Source organism: Primulina huaijiensis, chromosome 10 (genome assembly GCF_012295235.1).
Source record: "Primulina huaijiensis isolate GDHJ02 chromosome 10, ASM1229523v2, whole genome shotgun sequence".
Lineage (NCBI taxonomy): Eukaryota > Viridiplantae > Streptophyta > Magnoliopsida > Lamiales > Gesneriaceae > Primulina > Primulina huaijiensis.
Window position 1 is genome coordinate 1505497 of NC_133315.1, and position 22892 is coordinate 1528388.

The 22892-nt window shown below is 33.4% G+C and overlaps 3 protein-coding genes across 6 annotated transcripts; all 3 read left to right on the forward strand.

Annotated features, from left to right (window-relative positions):
- The first annotated feature begins 652 nt into the window (after nt 1–652).
- LOC140986557 (ethylene-responsive transcription factor 5-like) lies at nt 653–2119 on the forward strand. Its single transcript, XM_073454851.1, has one exon. The coding sequence runs from the start codon at nt 893–895 to the stop codon at nt 1766–1768; it is 876 nt and encodes a 291-aa protein (XP_073310952.1). The 5' UTR covers nt 653–892; the 3' UTR covers nt 1769–2119.
- Nucleotides 2120–9402: 7283 nt separating this feature from the next.
- On the forward strand, nt 9403–14057 carry LOC140986383 (protein CURVATURE THYLAKOID 1C, chloroplastic). 4 transcript variants are annotated; one of them, XM_073454604.1, is made up of 7 exons: nt 9403–9506; nt 9612–9717; nt 11177–11259; nt 11373–11459; nt 11808–11870; nt 13241–13278; nt 13816–14057. In XM_073454604.1, the coding sequence occupies exons 2-7, from the start codon at nt 9612–9614 to the stop codon at nt 13868–13870; spliced, it is 432 nt and encodes a 143-aa protein (XP_073310705.1). In that variant the 5' UTR covers nt 9403–9506; the 3' UTR covers nt 13871–14057. The 4 variants fall into 4 exon arrangements, with proteins under 4 accessions (XP_073310705.1, XP_073310706.1, XP_073310704.1 ...); XM_073454605.1 differs by having other exon boundaries at nt 9415–9506; nt 9607–9717; XM_073454603.1 differs by having other exon boundaries at nt 9453–9505; nt 9591–9717.
- Nucleotides 14058–15820: 1763 nt separating this feature from the next.
- LOC140985806 (elongation factor G-2, chloroplastic) lies at nt 15821–19532 on the forward strand. Its single transcript, XM_073453739.1, has 4 exons — nt 15821–16171; nt 16913–18327; nt 18586–19098; nt 19187–19532. Exons 1-4 carry the CDS (start codon nt 15898–15900, stop codon nt 19352–19354), a joined length of 2370 nt encoding a protein of 789 aa, XP_073309840.1. The 5' UTR covers nt 15821–15897; the 3' UTR covers nt 19355–19532.
- The last annotated feature ends 3360 nt before the right edge of the window (nt 19533–22892 follow it).

A 22892-nucleotide genomic window follows, 5' to 3' on the forward strand; every position in this document is an offset into this window, starting at 1 on the left:
ACTTGAAGAGGAATTCTAAAATCAATCGCGAAGTTAATTTTGGAGATTGAAAAAAGATGTATCAAGTTATCGTGCGTATGAAGATACAAGAATATATATATCCGCTTAATAACCAGAACAATTAAAGCCAAGTGATTATTCACTACAAGTATTCCAATAAGCATCTTATTGTTGGATTAAAATCATATAATTTTCCAAACTTAATTTACATTATCAAATTAAATTTTTAAAACTTTCATTATATCTTGAACATGAAAAAACTATATACCAAAATTTTTCATATAAAAATATTATCCATATTAAAATTTATGATAGCATAATGCAAATGCAATTAAACCTCATAACTTTTTTCCTAACCAAAACAAATTAAAAAGTGTATGTCTCTTGTTATACGGTCTCACGAATCTTTATCTGTGAGACGGGTCAACCCTACTGATATTCACAATAAAAAATAATCTCTTAGCATAAAAAGTAATATTTTTTTATGGATGACTCGAATAAAACTTCCGTCTCACAAAATGCAATACACGAGATCGTCTCAAACAAATTTTTGTCATTTAAAAATATATCCTCGTCTTTTGTGCGCCCACACCTAAGAATTCCACCATTTTTATTTTTAATAATTTTCTAATTTTTGAAATGTGGATAAATCCAAACCAAAATGATGCTTCCTCGCTCCTCCACACAAGCCTTCTTCGAAAGCCCCTGTCACAATTTCAATTCCTTATATAATCATCTTCTTCACTAACATAATTTCCACTACAAGAAAAAAGGGGAAGAAAGAAAAATCAATTCTAAATCAAGAATCAAGAACTAAATTCAGTTCAGGACAGGGAACAACACAAAAGGCCCTTTTCTTTCCTGAGATTGTTCAAGAATTTTTGGTCCAAAAATGGCTTCACCCGATGAAAGTTCGGCTCTGGAGTTGATACGCCAGCATCTTCTTGATGACTTGGCTTTTATCGAGAATTACTGCCCTTTTTCATCAGAATCACAGATTTCAGGAACTTCGAGTAGTTCTGATTCTGTGGCTTCTGAAGTCACGAACAATTCTTGTTCAATCGATCAATCTTTTGCATTTTCTCCTGCAAATTTGAGCTTTTCAGGTTCCAGTTACAGCACAAACATCTCCGGTCTCTTGGCTCCTAAAACTGAGTGTGAGTTCTTGGGATTCGAAACGAAGCCTGAGGTTTGTGCAAGTTTCAACGAAAGGAAGCCTTCGCTTAACATCTCAATTCCTCAAGTCAACAATTCCACCGGTTTCAAGGTGGTTGAGCAGAAAGTTGAGGCGAATCCCGACGAGCGGCGGCACTACAGGGGAGTCAGACAGCGGCCGTGGGGGAAGTTTGCGGCGGAGATACGCGACCCGAACAGGAAGGGTGCTCGGGTTTGGCTGGGAACCTTCGACAGGGCGGTGGAGGCGGCGAAGGCGTACGACAGGGCGGCGTTCAAGCTGAGAGGCAGCAAAGCCATTCTAAATTTCCCACTTGAGATAGGAAACCTGAACCCCATACCGGAGATTACGCCTCCGCCGGCGACTTCTGGCCGGAAAAGGGTGAGGGGAACTGAGGTCGAAGAGAAAAGGAAGAAGGAAATAAAGAGGGAAGAAATTCAAGAAGTTAATAGTGAAAGTCAGTTAACGGCGACAGTGCCCTTAACGCCGTCAAGTTGGACGGCCGTTTGGGATTGGGGAGATGAGAAGGGTATCTTTGAGGTTCCGCCGTTATCGCCGTTAGCTTCCCATCCAAGCTTGGCCATTCAGGGTTGATGGATATAATATTGTGCATATCATAATATTAATTAGATATTTTTTATATATATATTTTCCAAATTAAATATATATGAATATCTAATTAAAATAGCACAAGAAGTATGAAGAAGTGTCGCACTTTCACCCAACGGAAAGATTGGGGTGTTATGGAAATTTAAGAAAGTTCGGGGGAGGAAAAGATGATTAGTGACTACTTTTGGATGTGTTTTAAGTATGTAAAGATTAAGATATTATTTCTTTAATTTGTTTATTCGTTTGTTTGAGTTGAAAAGTAGAATTTAAGTGGAAGTAATAAAAACCTCTCTCATTGTATCTTTTGCTTTTGTGGAGTGGAATTTGCTACTTGAATCCTAATTCCTATGTCAGTTTTGAAGGATTGATTTATAAAATATTATGAGCATAAATGAATCGAGTTGATTCAAACTTCATATTTGATCTCGAACTAGGATATATAAAAAATACTTATTAGACTTGATTTGCCCTATCTTGACCTAAATATTCGATTGCTCTGCTCAACAAGAGTAATTATTGGAGTTCAACAATCTCTCTCACAAAAATTGTACTCGTTACAATCAATGAGAATCAAATTCATGACTTTGACTCTTATATAAATTGTATGAGCGTTTGTCGTTTTATCAAAAATTATAATTGGTGGTAATTATATAACTCAAATATTTAACAATATGTCTAAGCTAAAACCTAACAAGTGGACACATCTTATTTAATCTTAGCTGTCTTCACTAATTATTACAGCACCTTAATAATTGATATGTCGTTCATACATGGTCCACCGTGCCAAATGCAGTTACCTTTNATCTTTTAAACTGTATAGTAGTCCAAGTGTCATAATTTGTTCGCTCTATCCAACAAAGACAATTATTGCACATCAACAATCTACATCTCAATAATTACACTCATTATAATAAATAAGAATCGAAATCATAACTTTGACTTTGATACCAATTGTATAATCAAGCGCTTGTCGTTTTATCAAAAGTTATAGCTGGTGGTAATGATGCGACTCAAAATTTTAAACTGCATAACAACTCAAATACCATGGTTCGATAGCTCTACCTTCTACTCTAATGTAAAAGTATCATAGATTTAAACTCAATCGACGTCTTGAAAGAAATGCTCGATTTGTACTCTAATGTTTATTCTAGTCTTCTAGATTGTGACTATTATTTAAAACTATGTCGCCCTGTGTATACTTATTCTATCATTTTAATTAAAAAAACAAAAAATATTATTCGAAATTTTTTGCACCCACCATTATTGTGCAAGTGAAGCTCTCAACTAATTGTTGGGTTGGTGAATAAAATGGGATTATATGTAATTAAATATGGCTTTGAACTTTGTACTTTGAAGCACTATATATTGTAATTTTTTGTAATATTTACGTTTGTTGTTGGTCTTGTATTATGCTTGAGATTATATTTATATAATATGCATAATAAATAGATCAACAATTTTCTTTATGAGCGTACTAGTTAAGGCTGTAAATGAATTGAGCCGAATTCGATTGAATATGTACGAACTTTTTTCGAGTCGAACTCGAATATGTTTGATAGTTCGCGGCCTTCGCTGAACATTAATATAATATTCATTATATATAATGAATAATAAATATATATGTACATTTTTATTTTTTAGACGTTTTGATCTTTCGGACTTTTATTCTCGAACTTTACTATCCGAACAATAATTTGAATAGCTCACGAATAGGTTCGAAGATTTCAAGCCGAACTCGAATTTCCTTTCGAATCGAACTCGAGCCAAAATTTTTTTTAAAAAAAATTGATCTCGAATATACTTAATTCGAGACGAATTCGAATCTTAAATTTTACTAATATTGGATCTGATTCGGTTTGTTTACACATCAATATATAAATATGCCAAAATAAAACTAAACCAATTTTTTTTCTTTCAGATTAATCAAATTTCAGAACTAGGGGATTTGAAATATGAAAAATAAAATAACATAAATCAAACATAATTTATTATGAGGCCCCCCATCCGCAGCCAATAAAAGACAAAATTGTCCATATCATGCGAAGTCATGTTCAAGAAATGTTTATTTTTCACATTATTATACTATTATTATTATTGTCCATACATAATATGACAAACATATTATATATGTCCCCATCTAGGGTTTTTCGAAATAATTAATTACGTACAATTTCATGATGTCAATCAAATCTTTTAATTTAATATTATCATGGCCATCAAATCGCGACATGTGCAACAAAATAAATATAATAATTTAATTTAACGATAATTTGGTTTAAACACACAAATTTTTATATCAATGGCGGAATCGCCAGTGGTGTTCGAAACTAGTTAAAAACCACCTCCTTCAAAAAATTTAATTAAATCATATATTTAACTATATTATAAGATATCTCATATTATGCAATTATACGCACACGCGCATGCGCGCGCACACGCACACGCACACACACACACACACACACACATATATATATATATATATATATATATATATTTTTCATATGCATGTACATCCATTGAGTGAGCACGATTAGTGGCCAACATAAAATATCTTAATTTTCTTTTGACAATACGCCGTGTATAACATCTTTTTACGTGAATTCAATCAAATTCATGTTAAAACAATTTTTCCTCCCAAATTGTCTAAATCATAAACCATTAACTCACCTTGTTTTTCCCGAAGAATATACGAATGAATATAACGCATAAAAAAAGAACCAACAATTAAAAATCCCATTGGCTTTCCTTAACTACACATGACCATTCTAAGCAATTTTCAGTATGAATGAGAACTCTAATAATAGAGAACTTCATTATTTCAACGATAGACAAAATCTTTAAAATTATTTTTTTCATATCAATCAAGATAATATATTTTGATCTCTATAATATTTTTAACAATCACAAGATATATTCAATATTCTCTTCATTTATCTCCGATCCTTATCTCAAAAATCTTAAAATCATTATTTTCTTGACGAACTAATATAAAAAATTAACTCAATTAAAAACTAGCATCTAACAATTTACATTAGGAGAAAATGAATATCACTTTGATATGATGATGATGATTATTATTATTATGACACTATTCTTGAAATCTCTTGGTTAATTTTTATCGGAATTCTTTAACAATTATTTTGTAGATGTGATACAAGAGGGACTCACTATAATTGTGATTGATGTTTGTATGAAGCTAGATTGTTGGAAAATATATTTAAAATTAAAGTTCGAATGAAAAATTGTATAATGTGATAGTGTTTTTTGGCTCTCCATATTTTTGAGTTAGTGTTGACTTTTTGTTCTTTACATTCTTGAATGACTTTTGGTGTACTTTTTTGAGCATATAAATAAGTGTGGTCATTTTCTCATTCCAAAACGAACGCAAACTCAAGATCTCATACAAAAATTCTGTTGCATTTCATATTGCTAGCTTTTCATTTGATATCCGATGAGTTTTGGTGATAAATTAAATGTACGATTTGAGTTCGTCGGAGTAATAAATTTGTGCTTTATTCACTACTGATTCAATCATTGTATCCTACAAAATACACGTGTGTATTGATCCTCAAGCTCCTCGTCGAGATGAAAAATCTGTTTTAAAAAAATTGTATTTTGATAATGTCCTCGGTTTGTTTGTTTCGTTATTTTCCTCATACAAATTAGTTTTTTTGGATTATATTTTTGGTGTTATTTTATTATATGTTGCAATATATTTTCTGTTAATTTTTTTTGTCTATATATTGGTGCAACAATTTTGATAATCAAACTCTCTTTAGAGTGTGAGGTTCAACAACTCCAGAAGAAACTTGGTTAATTTATTCTCGATTTTTGATTTTTTTTTTATTTGATACTAGACCTATTGTGTCTAAGGCTGATTTTATATTATAATCAAGTTGTAAATTTTGGTTTGCAAATAATTACATTCATTTCCTGTATTTGTATTAGTTACATTATTTTGGCTAACAATCTTGTTTACTTTGACATTTTTTTATCCTGTAATGAGAATAATTTATATTCATGTAAATGCGAAAAATGTATATACGTAAAGGTCATTGAAAATGGCTATGCCATTTTATGTTTTTACGTATATTACATGCTTATCATCGGAGTAATGATAAGATGATTGAATCCACTAATATGGCTTTGAGTTCAAGATTCAACATGAAAGATATGGGTATAGTCGATGTAATAATTGGAATTAAAATCCATAGAACATCAGAAATGATAGTTCTAAGTATGCGGTAAGAAAATTAAGCAGATTCATGACTAGTTCAAGAGATGAACACTAGAAAACAATTATTAGATTGCTGAGGTATTTAAAGTACACTCATGACCATGTGATGCACTATACCAGATATCCGATCGTTATCGAAGGATACTAGATGAAAACTAGATATCTGACATGAAATACTCGAAGTCTACAAGCGGATATGTATTCATTTTAGGAGGTGAAACAATTGCATGAAAATCTTCTAAGCAGACAGTAATAGCCAGATCCAAGATGGAATCTAAGTTTATAATTTTTGAAAAATGTGCTGAAGAGACTGAATGACTACATCAATTCTTATAATATGTTCCAGGATGAGCGAAACATGTGCAAGCTATATATATACATTGTGTTATCCAAACTGCGATTGGAAGGATATAAAACAATATGTATAATGGTAAGTCTAGACATATACATCATAGACGCAATATCATTAGACAACTACTCTCAAATAGAGTTATTTATGTTGACTATGTAAAATCAAAGGATAATATAGTGAATTCGCTAGCTAAAGGGTTAAACAAAAATCATCATGGGGAGTGAGACTTGAGCCTATTGAATAAATTGATGTGAAGGACAACCAAGGTACGCCGACCGGATATCTCAAGAAGTAGGTTCAATGGAACAACCTAATTGCGTTAATTTAGTGGATCATTGTGGTGGTTATCTCTAGTACTTTCTTATGATGAAATAGTGTTGAGGATAATCATACAACTTTTAATGATCCTTATGCAGAACAATAAAGAATCATCTATGTGATAGAGAAGTGTGGCTGCTTCGATAGATTTGCACAACTCAGTTCTAGACTCTCTCAAAGAACCAAGAATGTGTTCATGGCCAAAATGAACACAAAATGAGAACTCAATTGTATCAGAAAAATTCTTATGTGAAGTATATCTTAATTTATATAAATAGAAGAACCGTTCTATGACATCATATCTACCGTTAGCTAGAAAAACAAATATATTTCAAAAGAAAAAGTTCAAAGGCTAACACCTAATTATCCTAAGCATGATTCAACTATAGAGTTTTATCACCAATATTTTGTATTAATTTTAATTAATATGGAGTATTATTGAAAATGAAATTAAAATTAAAGTTTGATTGCAAAATTATGATAGGTGGGAGTGTCTTTTGGCTCTCTACATTTTTGAGTTAATGTAGTTTTTTGCTCTATACATTCTTGATTGACACTTGGTGTGCCTTTTTGAGTCTATAAATAAGTGTGTCCAATTTCTCAATGGAAAAACACACTCAAGTTTTCCATTAAACATTCTCTTGTATCTCATATTGCTGGCTTTTCATTTGACTTCCGTTGAGTTTTGATGATAAAGTAAATGTATAATTTGAGTTCGCAGAAGTACTGAATTGATGCTTAATTCACTAGTAGTTCAACCGTTGTATCTTGGGAAACAAACATCTGTATTGATACTCAATCACCTCTTGGAGACTACAAATCTGTTTTAAAGAACTGTACTTTGTTAGTTGTTACAGGGATCGATTTGTTTGTTTCATTATTTTTCTCGTACAAATTAGTTTTGTTGGATTATATTTTTTGGTGCTATTATATTATGCGCTACAACATATTTGTCCATTAGTTTTCTTTTGTCTATTTATTAGTACAACAGTTTTGATAGACCAACTCTCTTTAGAGTGTGAGGTTCATCAATTACAGGAGAAAATTGGTTAATTTATCAATTTAGTGTATAAGGTTGGTTTTTATCTTCTAATCAAGTTGTAAATTTTAGTTTGCAATTTAATCACATCCATTTCATGTATTTTGAATTGGTTACATTGTTTTGGCTAACAGATAAATCTATGTCTCAAACGCAACCTAAGTGATACGATAAAATAGATCCGATTTATGAGATTATAAAGTTGATAAAAAAAATACATTTTTAGTAAGCATTTGATTATTGAATTCGAGCTAAATCTTATAAAGTTGATAAAAAAAAATATTTTTAGTAAGCATTTGATTATCGAATTCGAGCTAAATCTTAATATATTTGAATATTTTTTAAGGGTGCAATGGATGATTTAAATAATCCAACCTAGTTGTTTGGACACACTTGAAATTCATGTATAAGAAATTCTCTATTTTTTTACTGGTTTATCACTAATGTAATAGATTTCAATTTTTTTATAAACTAGATTTTTTGAAATCATCCCCTCAAATCGAGATCGTTCAATCCAAGTAGATAGTTTGTGAGTCATTCACGAGCTTATCATGTATTTTGTATAAGTATATTTTTTTCAAAGAAGAAAACAAGCATATATACTACTTGAAACCATGAGTTGAGCTTTTGCATTATCGAATCAATTAAGTTGTTTAGTTAGAATCAAACGCATCAATCAAGTAAAGGGTAGGATTGCATTCTCCGAGTCCAGATTATTCCATATAAACAAACAAAGCAAAGTTAATTTAATTCAATATTTCGAAAGCACTATCCAAGTGATAATAAATATTTTGATATTGATGTTTATTCTAACTATGATAATGTGCACACGTGAAGCTTAAGCCGTTCTCCATTATATAGAAGCATGAGTTTGGGTTTATGGATTGAAAAGTTTAAAAATCTGATTTGTGATTTCAAAGAATGGTTGATGTGTTTTTGGGTCAAAATCTTGAGTACGATGTGAAAGAATGATGCTTGATGCGTATTAGAGGTCTAATCAATATGGGGAAATCATGTATTGTGTGTTTGTATTCGTTGAATCGAGTTTGGGAATGCATGGGTGGAAGGGAAAAGTTCTTGCAGAACAAATTCTCGCGAAGTGTCCGCTGTGCCGCCCATGCAGGGGTTACCCAGCTCGCGGGCTAGGCCACACACACTAGGGTGAATGCGGGCGTGCCCACCTGCATGGGTTGTACAACCCGAGATAAGCTAGCCCACGCGAAGGGGCACACGTACATTCAAACAATTGAACGTACAGGCTGCTATGATCAAGTGTGTGGATGATTAAACCCATTTTCATAAGTTTAAACACAACATTGATGTTCAAAAATATTGTTTTGAACATGAATGTGAGTGTCCTATTTAATGTTTATTTTTACTTATACTAAAAACTACGTAAGCATGACTCAAAAATCGATATTGAGAATCTTTTGTATTTTTTTGAAATATTTTAAAATTATGGATCTTTTTTTTAGTTAGAAAATGAAATTGTTAAGTATGAGTCTCGAATCTAAAATCTCGTCTTAAATTTAAATACAAGATAGATTATGGTCTCACATGGTGTAATCCCCGCCACCCCGAAAGAGGGTAGAGAACATTTTCGATTGGGCTTTAAATTTGGGCCTGAAATCCAGTTATATACTAGTCCAAATGATTGGAAAATGGAAAAAATTTGTAAAAAGAAAACGAATATGATAATTGGTGCTGATATTTTTGTGTATGTTGGTATACCAAGATTCTCTCTTGAAACTTCAAAATTCTGGTCCCGGGCGAGGTGAATTTAAAGAATCAGCCTGAAATTCTTATTTTTGTGATTTTCTTGAAAATATACTGCCCCTTTATGCAATTCTCGTTTTCTGGTTGAATTTGATAAGATTAGATGGCATCGGTAACAGCAAGACTGTCGCTCCCACCATTGGTGTTGGTCAATGGGAGACAATCCCTTAACGGGACTCCTCAGAAACTGGCTATGCCTTCCACTAAAGGTAAGCAAACCCTTTTGTCATTTAAGATTTGAAGCTTCAATTTAGTAGAACTTAAGAAAAGTACATGTGGAACCTGCCAGAATTGTGCTGAAAATGGGACCCCATTTTAGGAATGTGGCAAGTTGTAGAGCTTTCGCTCAAAGGTATTAGGCGTTTGTGTGAAAGGAGCACCCCACTGTTGGATTGACTTGTTCTAGTTTTACATTTGCTTATCCAGTTTTTCTTGCTGTGGGCAGCAGTCTAAGTAGAGTTCAAGGAAATGTTGAATTTTGTTTTCAAAAAGTTAAATTCTTTAAGTTTGTCTTTGATCGAATGATTTGGATTTGAGGATTTTGATTTGAAAAATTATCTGAGGTGATGATTTGAAATGACTCATGGATTTGAAATTCAACAGGATGGACTTAAAAAAAATAATTATATGGTATTTGGAATCTATTGTCAAGTGTATTTGTTCAAACAATCTAATAGATTTGTTATTATGGATTTGAAATCCCTAGTTTCAAATATATCAATTTAAATGCAACCTAAGTTATGATGAGGCTTGGCTTCCATATTGTGGCTACAGCAATTCTTTATAGGGATATTTTCTTGAAGCTACTTGTGATGAAAAAGCTATATGGTATTTGGAATCTATTGTCAAGTGTATTTGTTCAAACAATCTAATAGATTTGTTATTATGGATTTGAAATCCCTAGTTTCAAATATATCAATTTAAATGCAACCTAAGTTATGATGAGGCTTGGCTTCCATATTGTGGCTACAGCAATTCTTTATAGGGATATTTTCTTGAAGCTATTTGTGATGAAAAGGTTAATGTAACGCTTGCCCTTGATTTAGGACTTCATAAGTAGTTCAGGTTTGGAGAAACAGAGGTTTTATTGGTGTCTCACTTTGGTTTCAAAACAAAAATATAATGGTGTGGTTAACGTGCTTGAGGGCCTCTCCTATTTTGGAGGCTAGTCTTTTGGGAGCTTGTCTTTGTGGTTGGAATTTACCTCTTTTGCTTGTATCCTTCCATTGGTGCTGTTGAGAATCGACTGACCAGAGGGCTATCTAAGAAAAGGCTATAATTGGGTTAGTGTAGGTGATTTACTTGATATCTTATGCAGGACAAAGTAAATTTAATGTTGTGGATTCTCGAAGTGTCCTTTAGTTGTTACGGTTAGTTCCTTACTCAACGAGTATACAAATGCCAATCCCAAAAATCGGTGGTTGTGATTTGCTTAGTTGAACAGGGTAGAATCCATATGATGAAGGCAGGGAATATTAATTGAAAAGTTCATTATTGTGTTTGACTTATTGGTTTTGAGGCTTCTCTTGTCTTGTCATGATTACAGATATCATTTTGTGTATTTCACGAATGGAATATAATATATGACTTCGCATTCCATGGGTATAATCAGCATCCTTACAGATTTCTGTTTCAGCTTTGCTTTGACAGTTCGTTATAATTTTTCAGAGGGACATGATCGCCTTGGTATAAAATCAAAAGCTACGGGTGAAAGCTCGGAAACTTCAATTGTCAAGTCTGTTCAAAATGTTGTGAGTCGTCTACAACCCCCAACATTTTCATACTACCTTTTTGTGGTGATTAAGTCTCCACTGATTTTTTTCCTTATCATTCCTAACCGTCTCCTTTTTATTCGTTCAACTAGTGGGATAAATCTGAAGATCGGGTGGCTCTCATTGGCTTAGGTTTTGCTGGTGTTGTTGCTTTATGGGCGTCTATAAATCTCGTATCGGTAAAATTTCTGTAGTTGTTGGCATGATCAAGATGCTTTGAGCTGCATTGAAAATGACAAGATAATTTTACAGGAAAAAGTGAAGTTGCAAGGCCAAAGTGATCTAATGCATTAGTATTTCAAAATTATTGACCTCCAATTTCTTCTTATTAAACACGAATATGCTGTTGTCACTTTTAATTAATCTAATTAACATGCTATTTATATCATTTGCATCCATTATAGGTCAAGAACTCCAGAATTTTACTCACGTGGTGTTGCAAGAACTTGCATTTCTTTATATATGAATTGATTTTATTGTTTAATTCATCTATTAATTTATGTCCTCTATCTTTGATATCAAAACAGTCCATCGACAAAGTTCCTATTGTCCCAGGTTTTCTTGAGCTCGTAGGAATAGTGTATTCATCTGTAAGTCTCTTGCTTTTGTGAAGGGCATGTTCTTTATAGTTTATATCGCAGTGCATATCCTTAAATTAATAATGTTCATCAACTGATACTTTTAAATATCAATTTTTTTTCTTTTAATGTGGATATCTATATGTCGTTTGGTGCAAGTCGTGATGATTGATGAGGCCCCACATCAATAATTTTGTATATTGCCCAGATCGATGTCAGCCAAGTGGAGATAAGTTGAGCAGGGAAAGATCCAGCTCAGCTTGATCCTTTGATTCCAGTTGAGCTAAAAAGCTCAGACCAGACGATACCTTGAACTTGGTTGAGGAACTCCTTAGCTCAGCTCTTTCTTTTATTCCTAGGGGTTTGTGATGACTGGGAAGGTGTCTTATTAGTCACATTGAAACATGAGCTCACTGCATTGATTCTCACCTACATTAGTATTGCCTTTTCCGTGTTATTCTCAAAAAGAAGCCAAGTGTCCTCCCGCCATCAGCTAGCGATTAGTATAAAAATGGCCTAAATGGGTTAGAAAAACAATGGGTGCAAAAATAATAAATGGAATGAAGGGGTGGAGAGAGAATTGAAAAAAGAGAGAAGACTCCTTTCTGTTGAGTGCAATAACTGGTTCCATAATTCCTTTGCAGTTATAACATTTTTGAAGTACATAAATGGTATCTTAAGAAATAAAAAGGCATAGCAAGATAGTTAAGATAATATTATGAAACTGATCTGATGGTTCTTCATATTACTATCAAATGGATTTACTTTTATGATCATAAAAGATAACTGAACATGCTGAAAATTGGACAAACAAAAGAGATATTTATACACTAATATACTATAAGAAAGATATTTGAGGAGACAAAAAATGACATATAAAAGAAATCAACAGTGGTTCGTCTTGGGGCTTTTTCTGTAATGTATATGTGCAGATAAGTTACAGTGTGAAGAATCCATTGCATTGCATTTCAGGAAAAGATTATGGCGGCATTTGGTTGAGGCTTCAACTTGCCTTAATTCAACAGTGTTGAGTAAATTTTCTGAAATAATTTTGAGATATGAATTATGAAAGCTGATGTGATACAAAAAGATATGTAGCATATGATTCATTATATAAAGAGGTAAAATCATCTAATTATAGTTATAAAAATTATTAGGCAATAAATAATAATTCTGTAACTATTATGTTTGGATAGTTAATTTTAATTGTGAAATGATGCGCATAGTGAAAATTCTGAAAAAGAAAATGAATGAACATTGTGGAATAATGGTTGCCCAAACAATGGTTGTGCTCCTGAGCTCAAACTTTTATATTCCATTTGTTCTGTTTATGCTTTTTCTGGATTTTCTGCAAATTCTAACATGGGAATTTCTTATTTCAGTGGTTCACCTATCGATATCTCTTGTACAAACCAGATCGGTAAGAAGTTCTATTAAAGTCAGCATACAACCATTCCATTACCAACGTAGTTTCCACATGTTCCATTATAAATCAAATATCAGCTTTGTTATGTTTCACGTTTTTGGAACTCATCTAACCTTTTAGGAGTACTATGATAACGGCATGACCTTATATTCACATATGTGTTTTTTCATCAGAACCTTGTGGCATCACCTTTCACATATTACAAGTGATCTTTATCATATATTTACGGGTTCCAATCGCCTTTTGAGCTTGACGTTCAGTAATATATACATTTTGTAACTGCTCTGACCTCATTAACTTCGATAGTTGTCATGTGTCTCATGTTGGGTTGACAAATAGTTACGAGTTATAAGAAAAACTTCGAGAGATTCCTCCAACTGAGCCGGACTGAAGTCTTTTGAGATGGGCTTGTTGGATATTTGTATTAGGATCAATTTTTGCCGCAAACCAGTAATGTGTGTTGTAGCATACCACTATAATGCATTGGTGGTTCTGTTTCTGGGTGCAAATTACTTGTATTTTGGCATGCAGCGAAGAATTGTTTCAAACAATCAACAAGTCGATATCGGATATACTGGGGCAGTAACGTCGACTTCAAGAACTGGATTCTATGCGTGTATTTTGGGCTAAGTATGTTATTTTTAGCTCAATTCATCCCTCTTGATACTATGAATACTCTCGAGAGTATGCACAATGCAAATTGTCTTTCTTTTGTATAACTTGTCTGTACAATTTGTTTGGTCATGTTCAGTGACAGCTTTCTAATTCTATTTCCCTCTGTCCCCATCATTTAAACCATTTCATGCTCTATACAATGTCGGATTTTTTGTTAAATTCACGAGGAATATTATGATGATATAATTCACATGACAATTATTATTTACAAGTACATTAATTTGACACTTACTAGGATTATGTTTACATGCAAAATAGGATTTGAACCATACACTTTAACCACAAAAGCAGATCGGCGAATACAGTTGCTCACTCACTTGAATATTTTGTTATTTCTTCCCTCTCTTCCTTTGTAAGGGAGCCATTGGTTAATCTTGTAACTACGATCTCATTCATTCTTCATAAAGTTTACAAAATGAATAGCCATGTTTTTTCAACTTCACATTATGCATAACATTTTATTCAATTTGTTTTCCTGGATGGACTAGCTTGCAATTTAGTTATTAATAATTAATTTAATAGGTATTTTATGAAACAGTCTCGCTTTACCTGTAAGATGAGTCATATCTGTATTTACAATAATAAGTAATACTTTTAGCTAAAAAAATAATATTTTTCGTAGGTGATCCAAATAAGAGTTCTGTCTAGCAATAATATTTAGTGAGATTGTGTTACAAAAGTTTTTGTGTAATTAATATGATGTGGAAACTTGAAACGTTGAATCTATATGGAACACAAGTAAAATCACATAATTTTCAAAAGAATAATAATAAATTAAAATCGATGCCTTCGTGTCTTTTAGCTTCTATATCCAAAGAAAATTAATTATTTGTTTTTATCAGTTTATTTTATGGGGCTAATAAACGCTTGACACGTGGCCATTGGATAACCAATTAATTGAATTTTGAATTCACTTGGACAAAAAATAGTGAGCCAATAGACCCACTAAGCTTTTTTATCATCTATCTTTGATATTAAAAAAATTCAGGCTTTTATGTCTCTTAGTTAAGGTACTTCTCCAAGGAGTTGCTGATAAAGTAATCTAATCGACTTGAATATTTGAGTTTGACTTTTTTTATAGTCGAACGAACTCGAACTTTATTTAACGAATATTTTCATGGTTCACGAATTTATTCGAGCTTTTATCGAACCTACACCAGCTTAATAAATATAAATTAAAATTTTAAATACTAATTAAATTCATTAGAAACCAAAACAAATATCAAAACAATTAATTTTCATCTAAAGCTGACTCACTAGTCACCAACTAACTTGTTCACTAGCTAACAAGTCGAATATTGTTAAACTTGAATTTGGTTCATTTATAACGAGACTCATTAAATAAGATTTTATCAAATCGAGTATTCAAATAGCTCATGAATGACTCGATTTATTTATATATATACGAGCAGGTGAAGATTATTACTTGGAGAAAACTAAAAGTTAAAATTCTGATACTCTTAATGCTTATGCTTCAACTTCAATTTTTTTTTAAAAAAAGAAAGAAAATGCATGATTTACCTATCATATACATTATAATTATTTTTTAATTTTCAATTCATTTTAAGAAATTAGATTCAATAATGTCAATCACTCAACTAATCTAATTTTTTGTCGATATTATAGTAATAATAAAAAAGTAATTTTTTGAAATATAAATGAAACACACTTTTAATGTCTTATTTTATTTATATTTACTAAAAAATTGCCTTATCTCATTTTTTTGTAGGAATTATTACATCTAAAATATGTGGAAACTAAAACCAAACAAAATATAGAAAATGAAATGTGGAGAAGAAAAAATAAAAATAAATAAAAAATAAAAAAACCTATGGCCAAAATTCTCGATGAAATGAAGCCTCACAAAATCTTCTTACTCTCCACATAAACCCCTCCGTTCGTTGCATTATCCCCTCTGCTCATCTCTGGCTCGAAGATATGGCGGCAGCGTCGGCTGAATCGATACTGAAGATGTCGATGGCCGCAACGTCTAATGCTTCTTCTCTCTGCAACTGTAATGGGTCTTCGAGAAGGCCGGTGCCGCATGTTTCTCAATCCACAGGACGTCGTAAGGCCGATTCTGCTTCCAGAGTTCGAGCTCTCACTTCTTCGTTTCTGGGTAGTATGAGGTTCTGCCCTGAACCTGTGAAGATGTCGCCTTTGCCGCAGAAACAGCGGAAGAAGAACTTCTCTGTCTTTGCTATGGCTGCTGGTGAATTCTTTCTCTCTTTATTTCCTGTTGGAGTGTTATTTATCGAATTGTTTTTGCACAAATTGTTTTTAATGTTGTTTGTTGAGCATTAGATGACTTTTTGAGTGGTGCCCTTTTAGGTATTAATCTATAGGATATAGCAATTTTATGTTTTTTCTTTGTAGTGTGTGTGAATTTTGTTTCTGGGTCGTTGGAATAGTGTTTTAGTGAATACAATTATATTGCATTTTTCGAGAGCTAAAGTTGAAGAAATAAGAAAAAATTGATTGATTTGTAGTCTTTCTGATGTAAATTAGATAATTGATGCTACGCATGCATATGAAATGTCTAAAACATGTGCAACTGAAGATTATTAATGTGGTTCTAAGTTCAATATTTCATGATTTGGCTGGCCGCTCCAAACGCAACTTTCTTCATCAAATTTTAGAGAACCTATCTTCTTAGGTCAAGATCACTGCTCATCAAGCGGATAATGGAGTGCATATAACAGTTTCATTTCTGCGAACTTGTCATTATCATTTATCCTTTTCTCCCAAAAAATAAAAAGACCTTTCGGGATCAGCTTCTCTTCATTATTTTATGTTTATCTTGAAACTATCTGATGATTAACTAGACATTGAAGCATGACTTGTCTGGTCATTGGTTAAGTTCTGAGCAAGGCATCAAGGGCAACTTTTCCTTTCTAAAGCTGATTGGTATTGGAACTCTAAAAAACAAGATTTTTGCTTGAATTTTCTGCAGAGGAGAAGAGAACAGTTCCTTTAAAAGACTATCGCAACATAGGAATCATGGCGCATATAGACGCAGGGAAGACCACAACAACCGAGCGAATCCTGTATTACACTGGTAGAAACTACAAAATTGGTGAGGTACATGAGGGAACAGCTACCATGGACTGGATGGAGCAAGAACAAGAAAGAGGGATTACCATTACTTCTGCTGCAACTACCACATTTTGGAACAAGCATCGGATTAACATAATTGATACTCCGGGGCATGTCGATTTCACCCTTGAAGTGGAACGAGCCCTCAGGGTTTTAGATGGTGCAATATGCTTGTTTGACAGTGTTGCTGGTGTGGAGCCTCAGTCTGAAACTGTTTGGAGGCAGGCTGATAAATATGGTGTTCCAAGAATATGTTTTGTAAATAAAATGGATCGTCTAGGAGCAAATTTTTTCCGAACAAGGGACATGATTATATCAAATCTTGGTGCAAAACCACTTGTTCTTCAACTCCCAATTGGTGCAGAAGATTCTTTCAAAGGGGTTATTGATCTTGTGAAGATGCAAGCAATAGTATGGTCCGGAGAAGAATTGGGTGCAAAATTTACGTACGAGGAGATTCCTGGTGATCTTCAGAACTTGGCTCAAGAATATAGAGGACAGATGATTGAAACTGTTGTGGAGCAGGATGATGCAGCTATGGAGAGCTATCTGGAAGGAATTGAGCCTGACGAGGAAACAATAAAGAGATTGATCAGGCTAGGAACTATTTCAGCCAGTTTTGTTCCAGTTTTATGTGGCTCAGCCTTTAAGAACAAGGGCGTTCAGCCGCTACTTGATGCGGTTGTTGATTATTTGCCATCTCCCATTGACTTGCCAACAATGAAAGGAACCGACCCTGATGACCCCGAGTTGATAATCGAAAGAAATGCAAACGATGACGAACCATTTGCTGGCTTAGCTTTCAAGATCATGAATGATCCATTTGTTGGCTCTCTTACGTTCGTTCGAATATATGCTGGGAAGCTTGCTGCTGGATCTTATGTACTAAATGCAAACAAAGGAAAGAAAGAGAGGATCGGTAGACTCCTCGAAATGCATGCTAACAGCAGAGAGGACATCAAAGTAGCTTTAACTGGTGATATTGTAGCTCTTGCAGGTCTAAAGGACACAATTACAGGAGAAACATTGTGCGATCCAGATAAACCTATTGTACTTGAACGAATGGATTTCCCTGATCCTGTTATTAAGGTTGCTATCGAACCGAAGACAAAAGCTGATGTTGATAAGATGGCGGTTGGCTTAATCAAGCTTGCTCAAGAAGATCCATCTTTTCACTTTTCACGAGATGAAGAGATAAACCAGACAGTTATTGAAGGAATGGGAGAATTACACCTTGAAATTATCGTTGACAGGCTCAAGAGGGAATTTAAGGTTTGTATTTTCCGTTACTCATTTATCCATACGCATGCCAAAAAAAAAAAAAAATGTGTTTTCGAGACTTTCTCTTACAGAAGTGTATACGTAATCGGATATTGTAAATGAAAAAGAATTATAGTCATGTTCAATTACATGAACGAAAAAAATAGACATTAGGCCCATACATGATGTTCTGGACTCCCATCCTTACATTGTCAATTTAACATATTTCATGGCGAAGTTTTGATAAATAATTTTGCCTGTTGGAAAAAGGTGGAAGCCAACGTTGGAGCACCCCAAGTCAACTACCGGGAAAGCATTTCTAAGGTCACAGAAGTGAAGTATGTTCACAAGAAACAATCTGGTGGTGCTGGTCAGTTTGCTGATATTACAGTTCGGTTTGAGCCAATGGAAGCAGGTAATGGGTACGAGTTTAAGAGTGAGATCAAGGGAGGCTCTGTCCCAAGAGAATACATACCTGGTGTCATGAAAGGATTGGAAGAAAGCATGTCCAATGGGGTGTTGGCTGGCTATCCTGTAGTTGATGTTCGCGCAGTATTAGTGGATGGTTCTTACCACGATGTGGATTCAAGTGTGTTGGCATTCCAGTTGGCTGCTCGAGGAGCTTTCAGAGAAGGGATAAGGAAAGCAGGCCCACGGCTACTTGAACCAATTATGAAAGTAGAAGTTGTCACACCTGAAGAACATCTGGGAGACGTGATTGGTGACCTTAACTCGAGAAGAGGTCAGATCAACAACTTTGGGGACAAACCCGGTGGATTGAAGGTACGCGACAGACCGTTTCACAATACTTCACAGTCTGAAATTTCTCAACTTCTTTCAATCTCTTGAAAGTGATGATCGATTATTTCAGGTGGTTGATGCACTGGTTCCTCTTGCTGAAATGTTCCAATACGTCAGTACTCTTCGATCCATGACAAAAGGCCGCGCTTCCTACACTATGCAGTTGGCCAAATTTGACGTGGTTCCACTGCACATTCAGAATCAGCTTGCTGCAAAAGAGGAAGCTGTTGCTGCCTAATGTAGTTTTCCAGGATCTGTCGCGCGAACATTCTTTGGATTCGAAAATGATTATTTTGTATGAAAAGACATTAAACAGGCAGATAGAGATATACAGAAAAGAAACAGTATCAATTTTCTGCTTTGTATGTATCACTGACGAATGAGTTTTGATTGAGATAATAGATATGATTTGATAATTGTTCATGTTGCATAGAATTTCACAATAACTTAGAGCATCTTAAAGGGTGAGATGACTTTTGTAAAATGAAATTGATAATATCATCTCACGATGATATCATTGATAACATTATTTCATGGTTCTGCATTGGTGAGATAATGGAACATAGATCATGTTGGTTTATGATTTTTTTTATTCAATTTAATAATTTGTTGTCTAAAAAAATAATAAAATTGCACATAATTTTAAAAATTAAAATTACGCATAATTAAAATTTGAAAACTAAAACATAATTTTTAAAAAAATACACAATTTATTTCTCCATATTATGTGATCTTCATGTCCCCTCTCCCTCATATGTTGCCCTCTCTCCCTCATTTCCTGTTTCATCTCCTTTATTATGCTCTTGGTCTCTCTTGTTAGATTCATCTTCGCATCCTCCATTGCATAACAATCTTCTTCCACTTCATGAATTTTTTTGATCAAATCCACCACGATTGGATCTTTCAATCTTTCTCCTTTCATGGCCTTTTGAAGGCCTTCCTTCCCATTGGTCCAAGAGATTTTCCTAATTCTTGCACGGGGTCTCTTTCATCGGCGGTGGGTGTACCGGAGGATGCGGAGATAGGAGATGAAACAGGAAATGAGGATTTTCGAACAACCATATCTTCCATTTTTTGGTAGCATTTATCTAAACTCTTTGGAGTTTTTCGAACAACCATATCTTCCATTTTTTGGTTGGTCCCTCATGGCTTTCTCATCGGACTCATGATATTACTCAAACATTGTTTGAGTTTGGGCATACTGAAAAAAAAAATCGAATTAGAAATTTTCTAAATTACGTAATAAAATAAAATATTGAAAACACATTCATCTCGATGAAGAGCCGCTTTGGAGCAGTTCTAACTCACTTAGTTTGTTCTAGAAAGCGAGCACTCGTTTAAAAATCTTTTAAATATTGGCGTATATTATCTTGTGTATGTATTTTTCATCTATTTGGCAACTCATGATTTTATTTATTCAAAACCAATCACCAGAAACTAGCGTTGCTTTAATCATTGTCAAGTGCTGGATTGATGGAAGTGTTACACTATACCTTGACGAGACATACATCTTCTGTATTCATGCAATGTCTCCTTGTGATCGCTTCACCCCGTCGTCACTTTGAGCAACATACTTCTTTCCTTTTCTTCTTGGTTTAGAAGAAAGTGGTTTGAGAAGTAGGAGGATGGGCTTCAACTGTATTTTGGAATAATTGAGTTTAGTTAAACATAAATTTCAACATTTGACCATTGGTGAATGAGTGATGCTATATGTACATCCATATTTGTACAACACAACAAATTCTATGCAAAAATTCAATTTGTCAAAATTTCACTATATATGGAATATAAAATATCGCGATATAACAGTAAAATCTCGCGATATAATGGTTGTAAATATCGCTGTAACGATATATTGATTGTACCTTTAACATTATTCTTGGTGAATTGTGTTTGAGAAAGGCTAGCCGAGGGTCGTGAATGAATTGAAAAGAGTTGGGAGTATTGAGATTATCATTGCTTCATAAATTTATTTTCGTATTTGAATTGAAAATCACATGAAAGAATAAGATATCTTGAATTTTGGAAGGAAAATGGAAGCAGTTGTGTTTTTTTAAGGTAGAATGATGCTAATTTATAGGGGAATTATTAGATTTAAAACATATGGTTGTTGGTGAATTTTCATAAAAAAATTTAAAAATCGAATTTTTGATTAATTTATTATTATTAATAAATTTTAATGGCTGTTATGCTTTGGCCTTTAATCAGCAACAACTAGATAATCCCAGCCATTATTTTTAAAATTTATTTTATTTTTTAAAAAATTATTTATTTTTCTGGCCGTTCGTTTTTTTTTAAAATAATAATAAAGTAAAGGGGCGGGCTTCACCGAGAGGAAGATCTCCTCGCGGGGCCGTCTACATTATCTCACGTCGATGCTTCCGCATGCAGTTTTCTTTGTAACACACCTAAAAATGTTTGGTGTTTAGAATTAAATTTTAATTATTTTAGTAGTATTAATCTCAAGAACAAATCTAAATAATATGATAATCACGATCTGAATCTGTCCAGAAAATTCGAGTTCGTGAAAAACAATTTCTTGAAATTTTTTTACAAAAAACTAGTTTTAATATAGCTACTTCCAGATTAATTTTCTCATTTTTCTTGAACAAATTTTGATTTAGCCATAGCATAAAAGTTATTCAAAATGTTTACTAGTTTATATATATGTCAACCAATCATTCTCACAGAGAAAAACTATTTTTGGACGGCCAAAACAGGCCAAATAATTATATTTGTTTTTCAAAATCTTGGAAAACCCGATTCAAAATTTCAAAATGTTTTCTTCACAAGTTGTAGAGCAGGACAAGACGAGTTCACTGTAAAATTTCTAGCAGCACTTCACGGTCGGAGCTCGGCCACGTACACGCCGACAAGGTGGAAAGTGTGGTACACACGTCGACGTGTTTCATGATTTTTGCGATGATCGGTTGATTCTGCACCATTTTTAGACATTCCTGAAAAGTTTTGTAATTTTTGGGCATATACTTGAATTAATATGGATTTCTAAAGCTTTACTCAAAGTATCACTTGCGTGTTTGTACAAAAAATGAATTTTCAAAATATTCCAATATCTAATATCGGTTCTAACCAGTGTAAAATCACTCAAATTATATTTATAGGAAAGTATCTTGGCTTAAAAAATGACAATAAATGTGAAATAGCAAATTATTGAGGTGAAGTTTCTGCTGTCCCTTTAAAGTTTCATAAAAAATCGATTTATTCATATATATTGCATCATATTGTACATTTCACATGTTATTGATCGTATTATACTTGAAGTTATGGAGTTATTGGTTTGACTAGTTACTGATCAACTACTAACTAATTGAATGACTGAATGAATGAAGGACTGGAGCCCTGGACAATGGTCAACATACCAGATTGCTAGTCCACTGGACAACATAGCTTCAACCCGAAAAGTGAGTACAAGGAACAACAAGTTTTAAACCGGGTGCACAATTCATCTTAACAATGTGACTTCGGTCTGTAAATGTGAGTTCACATTAGCTCGTAAAAGATCGATTATTCGGATCCTACATGAGTGCGTGAGAAAAATGCTACATCGAATTAATGTTGGTTGGAGCCACTTTTTTACCCCACGATATTTATTTCAGAATCCTGAACAGTCATTGCATTCACTTGACAAGATATTTCGTGAGAATATATACATTACCACTGAAACATTCATCTCATATTGAAATATTACACTGATATATTACTATATAACTATATATAAGTCCAGTTTATTCTCTCACTAAGTTTTCAAAGAGTTA